At 44.1% G+C, this 9,153-nt stretch overlaps 1 protein-coding gene across 3 annotated transcripts; it reads left to right on the forward strand.

Moving 5' to 3' along the window:
• adnp2b (ADNP homeobox 2b) lies at positions 1 to 9,153 on the forward strand. Of its 3 annotated transcripts, none has more exons than XM_023812033.1 (4): positions 1 to 205; positions 2,395 to 2,512; positions 3,130 to 3,222; positions 4,173 to 9,153. In XM_023812033.1, exons 2-4 carry the CDS (start codon positions 2,405 to 2,407, stop codon positions 6,888 to 6,890), a joined length of 2,919 nt encoding a protein of 972 aa, XP_023667801.1. In that variant the 5' UTR covers positions 1 to 205; positions 2,395 to 2,404; the 3' UTR covers positions 6,891 to 9,153. The 3 variants fall into 3 exon arrangements, with proteins under 3 accessions (XP_023667801.1, XP_023667802.1, XP_023667803.1); XM_023812034.1 differs by lacking the exon at positions 1 to 205 and adding an exon at positions 221 to 342; XM_023812035.2 differs by lacking the exon at positions 1 to 205 and adding an exon at positions 356 to 2,098.

Raw genomic sequence — 9,153 nt, forward strand, 5'->3', positions numbered from 1 at the left:
TGGTTATCGCGAGCGCCATTTTTCCTTTCAAGGGAAGGGTGATGCAGCATAATAAAAAAAATAGGAGCAACTGAAGCTTGATAATTGTGCAGTTTTTAGTATCATCGGCGACGGCACGTCGTTTTGGGGGAGCACGAGGGCTCGGTGCGCACAACGGTTTGAGCCCGTCCTACGCTGACACCGGCGAAGAGGAGCTCGTGGATTGGTGAGAATAGACCGTGAGCGAGCGCGAGCGCTGCCCGCGCGCACTAGGAAACGCCGCCCGTTCGGCTGGCCAACTAGCTGCAGGAATGGGACGCTAAGGCAGACCTCTGGCACACCGAGGCCGGCCCCTCGGCGCAGGTAGCCGGCAGGCTAGTCAGATAAAGCAGCTATCTGGCGTTCACAGTTGTTACTGCAAATCCGTGGCTGTGTGTTAGCATCCAGGCTCGCCAATTTATATACGATGTTTCATGTCTTTTTTTTCCCTCCTTTCTTCAGTATGAAATAGTACACTGAGTTTGTAGATCCCTTTTTTATTTTGACTTTCTGGTGGTACAAAGTAGTAAAGCTGTTAAACTTTACTACTTTTAACCAAATTTGTGCGCGCTGGGCGAACGCAGAGTTTGTGGATGAAACATACTTGCGATGCATATTTTAAAGAGACTTTTTTTCTCGAAACTCCCGACCAAAGCCAAGAAAGACTGGGTTTCAAAATCACAGCATCTTAACTGTAATTAGGAAAAATCAAAGTCTCCTGCGGCAAGAGTTAACATGTCTGCCTAAGTGCAATTTTTTTGTATTTGCGCTTTAGCTATATGGTCAGGATGACTAGCACTCAGCAGTGCATTTATACAGCTTTTGACGTTATTTGACACTTACCAAATTATTTTGAGATGCCTGTAGCTATTGAAAAACTCTGACTTTGCACTGGTAAGTGCAAATGTGTGCAATATAACAAACACCATTATATAGCCACTTTGGCACAATGCAAGAAGTTTTGGGAACGGTAGGCTTAAATGTCGAGCATGCTTAGGAAGTAACTTTGCCTCCAAGCCCATGGAAGTAACGGTCGAGGTATGAGTGAGGGATACAAGTTAATATCTGTTTCCATTGGACACGTTTACGTTTTTGGGGGGTGATGAGAGATCTGTCCAGAGTGCTGGAATGTCAACACTCAAAATTTGATCATGTGAGGTCTGAGTATGCTATATAGGTAGACAGTATTTTATCAATCTCATAGACTTCACGTGCATTTTTGTTTTTGTAATCACTATCATTGTTCACTGGTTTGTGGTATGCCTGATAAATTGTTTTTACTCTGTACAATCTGAACTGTATTTGTTTGGAAAATGAACGTGTGAGTGGTGTTCAGGTGTTCATATATTTAATATACAAAGGTTATAGGTTCAAATCCCAGCAAGCCCACATAAATTTTAACCCTATTCTCTGCTGTGAATTGCTTTGAAAATTCTCATTATCTGAAAAGAAATGTGTAGTGCAAAATCATCCAACATGATGAATTCTGTTTTTTATTTTTTTTTATTTTACACGTTTTGATTTTTTTTCCCACTGTTGATTTTAAGTAAATTCAACAATGTCATGCATTATGTACAACATTTAATTCTAGGTCAGTTGTTTGTACCAGTTTTGATGCATATTTTTACAATGAAGCATAATGTGATGGGTAAAGCACTTAAAAAGCAAAGTCATCTTATAAAAAAGGCATCCAAACAGGAGACTTTGAGGTGTGGGTGTAATAAGGCCTTGCTGCATTCTCCCCATCTGTCAGAGCATGAAGCTGCCTTTGATTGGTATGAATGCTGTCCAATCAGTTGATGCCATCTGGCTGTAGTGTCTTCTGATTGGTTTGGGCTGCTGGGAGGAGTAATTGTTTCATTTCCTATGTTGATAGTAAATCACACGAGTCATTAGAGTTTATCTGGCTTTAAATTGGCTAGCCTGTAATTAATAATGGAGCTCAGGTGTTTAGACGATTCAGAAAGTACTGTGATGAATAAAATCTTGTACTTTTTACTCTGAGCACTGATGTCCCAGTCTGTGAGAAGCATTAATTGCTATACAGGAACAAGCTAAGTTGACTTCTTTGAACGTTGCTGTAAGTTACATCAATGTGCATTTCAATTAATTAATCCACCAATTAAAATATCTCAGTCATATATAAAATGTCTGAATTCAGAAAAATACTGTGGTTATCTTTTGATTGTTGCCAGATTTTGGAGATTGACTGTGAATTTTAATCCCGAAACTGATGTCATAATTCCTAGGTTAATTAACTCTTGTGGGCTCTGGGAATGCACACAGGAATTACAGTACTGAAGACTAATGCGGTATATACAGATTTTTGCTTAGTTAAAAAAAAAAAAAAAGGTTAATTGTCTGTTTTTGTTATAGGCAATAAAAGATGTATCAGCTTCCTGTGGAAAATTTGGAAAGAATAAGAAAGCCAAGAAAATCAGTAAAAAATATTCTGTATGATATTGGACTTGACAGCTGTAAAGTCTTACTGGAGGTAAGTGTTTTCCCCCTTGCATTCATTTACATTTATATTGAAGTCACATGCATTGAGGTAATATGCCAGTTAAAGTGTTGTCTGTTAAAATGTTTTGCCTCCCTCTCTAGTGAAGTTCAGATCGGATTTTGACTTGGGTTGCTGCACTTCCTTGTTCAGTATTTTAACAATTTTTGGCTTGTCCAGACTAACCATCTGAGAGCTGTCTGGCACAAAGACTCAACTATACTTACATCTTGACTATTCTGTCAAGGTTTTAGATTTGCTCTGGAATGGGAGCAGCTGTGTGGTTTAATTACACTTAATGTGCTCCAGAGGCTGTGACCTGAACACCAGCCAATCGTGCCGTCTGTTACTGAGGCACAGCTACGTGCCAATCCTACTGTTACCGAGGCACAGCTATGTGCCACACTGGGTTTTAACGGGGGAATTTTCTTAATGGGATTTGTTTTATGGAGACTGAATGGAAAATATTGTGCATCTTGCATTGTTTTCATTGGGAAATAATCATTCACATTTCACTTGATTACATTGTCTTTGTTGTCAGATCAGTTGTTGTGAAAGGTTTCTGCAAGTTTTGCGAAAGCTCAGTGTCTCTCCTCTCCCCCCTATGGCAGGAGCTTCAGAACTCTGACACTAATGAGAAAACTTTCCATGACACTGCGTGGGTGGATTTCACAGACGGCTTTAACGGAAAGCGCCGGAAAAAGGTATGTTTGAATAGAATTTAGAATTTAGTGATCAGTGGTCATTGTCAACACACCACAGCACACAGTGCGCAACAACGAAATGTGTCCTCTGCATTTGACCCATATGTGACTTTCGTGACATAGCAGGGGGCAGCTAATTCAGCGCCCGGGGAGCAGTGATTGGGGACGGTACCTTGCTCAGGGTACCTCAGTGGTGACTTGCTGGTGGGGGATTCGAACCTGCAATCTTTCAATTACAAGTGCGCTACCCTAACCATCAAGCCACCACTGCCCACGTGCATAGCTTACTCAGGAAAAAGTACAGAGGATATGATCTGTGCATAGATTATGCTTAAGGAGAAACATGTCGCGTACGTCACAGTTTCCCTGTCATCCTTCATTCACTTAGGTGTGCGATTAACTTCCAACAACATCATACCTGTTGGATATTGTAGCCTCATTCTCTGGAGCTGTAGGTCTGTGCAGTACTTTATCCTGCAGTCCAGAAACATACAGTAAACATGCAAATTGACATTTCTAAACTGTAGATAGTGTGAGGGTCTATGTGTGCCCACTGATGAAATGGTGTCAGTGGATATTCCACAGATGTTTGCAGTATGCTTCCTGGGACCCTGTGCTGGATGGATGGATGGATGGATGGGCTACTTAAAACTGACAAACCATTGTTGTGTGTATTAGTTGCTGAATTACATTATTTTGTATAGTATAGTACTTTATGATTGTTTTGGTTGTTCCAAATGTCCAGGTGTGCAAAAATCTTAGGGAGTACTATATATACTTCTTTAATCCATACACGTGTTGAGGCAGTATTATTTGTGGTGTGTTTTAGCATTATTGCGAAATGTAAAATTGGTTTGATCGCGTTATTTTTGGTCACATTGCTCTTTAACTACAGATAATGCATAAGGCTGGAAGTGAAATAGCTGCTGTTTCTCCTCCCCTCCTTTCAGTGGCGCTATCGCAGTCAGGCCCTGTGCTGCAACCTCTGCCGGTTCTCTGCGCGGACCTGGAACGGCTACCGGAACCATGTCCAGCGATGGCATGCAAGAGAGCTGAGCCTGGGGCAGCTCATCAACTGTCCTGTGTGCGCATTCGTCGGGCACCCGAACGTCCTCGCCAAGCATTTAAGAATCTTCCATGGCACCTCCACGAAGTCCGTTATGCACGGGCCAGCGTCCACGTCGGCACCTATGGTCACGGGTATCGGCAACGTGGACCGGTACACATGTCGAAGATGTGCTTATCAGGATTCCCTGCTGTATTGCATGAAGAAGCACATCTTGGTGAATCACTACGTCTCGCTGCTGGACCGTTACTTTGGACAGCGGACTGAGCGCGAGCAAAACGCCAGCAATCCCAAGGGCTCCAAGTTTTACTGCAAGGTGTGCCTGCTCTGTGCTGAGAGCTCAGAACATCTAATCTACCACATACTGTCGTCCGATAAGCACAAAGAGCTGGATGTGCACATTTCCACCTTGGTGTATGAGCACCCTAAGAGCGCGAAGAAGCAGCTGCCCAGTTTAGCACCTAAGGCTATGCAGCAACCTGTCTACAGTACTTCTCTGGTTCCTGCGAAAAACGACCATCAGGCTGTGAAGACTCTGGCTCTTCAGCGGTCCGACGCAGGTCCCGTCACCGGTGCGACCCTGAGCGGCACGATACTGCATGGGACTCCTCAAAGCACGACTACTCTTGTATGTGCCCCGGGGACGAACCAGGCCTTTCTGCCGGCCCAGGCCTCCGCTCTGGTGCAGCTGGCCAGCGCAGAAGCCAAAGGCTTGCTGCGACCTGGTTCGGTGATGGCCGCTCACCAGAACGTTCAGCCGACGAGGGGCATTGTGGCCACGCTGCCCACCACGATGGGTCTGGCCAGCCCTCTGGCTGTAAATTCAGTGGGTGCGTCCCTTTCGACTCTTTCGCAGAACGCCCCCAAGCCTCTACCCATCGCTGTGGGGGTACCTGCACAACCGCAACCTAGACAGGTCCTGTTACCCCCAGGTGTCCAAGTCAATGTCCAGGGGAGCATAGGATTGCGAGCACCGGGGCCGCCGCCGCTCCTGGTGACTCAGAGACTCCCCCTGAACCAGCCCCCCCCCAGGGGCACCATGCTTACGTCCCAGTCTCTCCTCAGCCACCTCATCCCTACTGGCAACAAAGTCAACGGCTTGCCCACCTACACCCTGGCGCCCCTGCAGGTCACCATGCCAGTCCAGTCTGGCAACATTCAGACAATCGCCAAAGGAGCTGTGCCCGCGGTGGCAGGTAATCCCACCGTCCTCCCACCACCAGACAAACCCGTCGCCGAATCCAATCTCATTTCCCCTCCTGCTTCCAAAGAAGCCAAGAAGTGGATCACGTGTCCGATTTGTAACGAGCTTTTCCCTTCCAATGTCTATCAGGTGCACATAGAGGTGGCTCACAAGGCAGCATCCAAAAGCAAGTTGCAAGGATTAGCCGCCCGCGCACCCTTCTTAAAGAAGATGCCAGATAAGACCGTCAAATGCCTGATGTGCAAAATCCTGCTGTCGGAAAAAGGTCTCTTTGAACACCTGCTCCATGGCTTGAACTGCTTGTACTGTCCTGGAATGTTCTACTCCATAAAGCAGCTAATAGAACATACCAACACTGAGCACACCCCATCACAGAAGGCGAGTTGTGACTTCATGAGGCGGGAGTATCGGCTCTACACTGACGACCACGGCAATCTCCTGTTTCCCTATTTCGACATAAACACGACCGCCCCTAAAGAGCTGCTCGGTGACCATGAGCTGAACTTGGCTCTCGTCACAGGGTCGCTAGATCTGATCTTCCTGAAGATGTTCCCGGCATCTGTCCAGCCGGTGTGCCGGTCGGTCATGAAAACCACCAGCACCGACTGTCCTTTCTGCTCTGAGAAACTTCGAAGTGAGGATGCTTACCATGAGCATCTGAAACTGAAACACTGCATAATGCCCACCATCCATGCCATCCTGAAGACCTCTGCTTTCAAGTGTATTTACTGCAGTGGAGTATACACAGGGAAGACCACGCCCAAGGCCATCTCCATCCATGTTCAGCGCTGCAGGTGTGCACCCAAGACCGCCAAAGATGTAGAACGGCTAATAAACCCAGACCCCAAAAATCAGACATTGCTGACTGTAAACAAGGCTGACCAGAGACTCTCTCTGGTCACCCGGCCACGGGGCTCTACAGTAACTTCAGCTCAGCAGTCTCCAGAGAAGGACTCTGACAGACAGAACAAACTTAGGCTGGAGATGGCCGTCAGGGAGGCGATGGAGGCCAACAAGAGAGAGCGGGATGCGAGGGCAGCCAAGAGGCAGCAAGTAGAACCACCGAGGAACGCCGTGCAGCCCGATCTCTCCGTGCCTCTTGTGCTGGACCCTACAGGAGTCGAAAAGCATTCCTTCGAGGAGCGGAAGGATTTCCTCACCGAATATTTCAATCGGAAACCTTACCTGAGCAGGCAGGAGGCCGAGGCCCTGGCCAGCCGCCTCTGGTTACACAGGGGAGACGTGGCCTGGCACTTCGGCACCAAGCGCGCCAGGTGCATGAAGGCGATCCGGAAAAACCGAGTCGCGATTCTGCTGGGCTTCAACATGGCTGAACTGAAGAAGGTGAAGCACGACCTTCTCATCCCGAACGTCGGTTCAGAGAAAACTGCTGCTTAAATAAGTACTAGCTGACTGTTTGTTTAAAAAAAGAAAAAAAAAATACATGTGTATAGTATATAGATATCACTTTTCTATAAAATATGTGGCAATGTTTCCTATCAGATGTGAAGTATATTAACAGTTTAGAACTGTGGAAAAATTCACGGGGGAAATGCAAATGTTACATGCTGTAATCCTTCATTTCTGCATCTGTCTTGTATATTCAAAAGTTTGAATCTAAGTTGGCTTTTTTTTTTGTTTTTCAGCAATAATTTTGAAATGACTCATTAGTTGAAATGTACCTTGTTTACGATATAAGAACCTGCGTTGGCCAGTGTATTCCAATTATCCCAACTAATGCGTGTTGTTATAACACACTTTTATGTTTTACATGTGAGGATTTTTTTTTTGTATTTAATCTTATTATCGACAATTAAACCCATATATTTATTTTCTTCCCGCTTCATTTTGGTGGCTTAACCAAAATTTTTAAAAAGTAAAGCACAAACTTTGCAGATCCATTAACGAAACAGAATTGCTAGATGGTGATAGTGGCAACTTTTTTTTATATATACCTGTCAAGGACGACTTCACTAATCTCACACCGTAAAGGTCTCACGCGCTACACGTTTCCTGTGTGATAGGCGAGCTTCTCTTCCTCTCACCCTGTATTTGTAGCGTGTGCCATGTGTTTGGCAAACGCAAGTCTCTGTGTCACCAGCTGAACAGCGATGGCACCATTATCGAGTTTAAATCTCATGTCACTTTCAGTGGTGCTTGTTGTAAGTTGTTTAGGCCAATTTCTGAAGACTCACGTATTTCCTTTTATAAAGTAATATGTATATTTAAATACATGTTAAATGTTGGTGGCATTGCAGTGATGGATATCAGCATTTTTCCCCTCCACTGTTGTCGTTTTCTACAATGACTGGATAGAGGTTTGTGAAATTTGCACTTTTCCCACTGTAACTTACAAGTTAGATTATTCCCCGTCATCCAACAAAGCAAAAAACTTCGTATGGCAGAAGTTTTATTTTAAGTCCTGAAACATGTGCCTCCATCTTTTTTTCTCTCTCTCTCTTTTGACCAAAAATTGTCAAGCAATTGGGGTGCTGCTCAACTATACTCCAGCCTCTGTCCGTCTCCTGGTCTTTCTGTCAGATTATTATCAGTCAAAGGGGGAGTATCGTGCACTGTACATGTCATAATGCTTATTTATATTTGCAAAGAACCATAATGGAGAAATTAGAATTGGGTTCATGAAGATGGTTGGTAAACATTGTCAATATCCTTTTTATAGTTTGTGTTCATACAGATATCTTACATTATTTATGTACAAATATATAACTTATCAGACTGCAGTAGTGCCCCCTAGTAATTGGAGTACAGGTGCTCTGCTGTTTTTGTAACTACAAACTTGTGCTTTTTATTATATAAGGAAATCTGTTGGTTTTTGAAACCTGACAGGGTGACACAAATGTTCAGCTTTGATTTATTTTCACTTACCATTTAGTCTTTTGAGTTGCTATATTCATGTGCACCTGCTCGACAGGACCGATCAGTGAATCTGACAAGTCCGGAGAATATTTTTTAAGCTGAATGACATGGGACTTCATACAACTGCCTAATTTGCATCTTGATTTCTGGAGGGAATGCGATAATCCCCCTCACTACAGTTAGCCTGATCTGCTAATGTTTTAAGCATTAGCCCTCTTTTAAAATGGAACTTCTGAAGTGATTCAGAGGGTCACCAAGTTCAAATTAGATCAGTGGTAAATCTGCATCAGTTTGGAACAAATCCTAATACTTATAAGCTGTGACAGGGTCCATCCGTACGACGGACACCTGTAAAGGTCTTTAAACAATCCTGTGTGAGAATCTGAAGAGATGAGTCTTCAGTTGTAAGTGTCCTAAATAAGATGATCCACTTATAATTGGCGGTTGCATGTATTTGCATCACTGTCTGGTTGACTGTTCATACATATTTGCTTGTTAAATTATTTTAATTGTATTCTCCAAAGCGTATTTCAAGGTTGGCACATGCCTGAGTTTTTCCCTTAAGCAGGAAGAAATATTTGATTTCACAAATAAATGCCTTGCCCACACGCTGCTTGATCATAACCTTGTCTTGTTAGTAACACAGCCGTTCATGTCGCATTTCCATTTCCCCTTTTCTGTCAGTTTTATACAATTCACTTTTGTCAGTATACAGACTGGTAAAGTGTGAAATAAAGGGTTGTTAAATTTGTGGAATGATTAAAGGACTTCTAATTAGAAGGAA

The sequence above is a fragment of the Paramormyrops kingsleyae genome, chromosome 23, assembly GCF_048594095.1.
Source record: "Paramormyrops kingsleyae isolate MSU_618 chromosome 23, PKINGS_0.4, whole genome shotgun sequence".
Classification (NCBI taxonomy): Eukaryota; Metazoa; Chordata; class Actinopteri; order Osteoglossiformes; family Mormyridae; genus Paramormyrops; species Paramormyrops kingsleyae.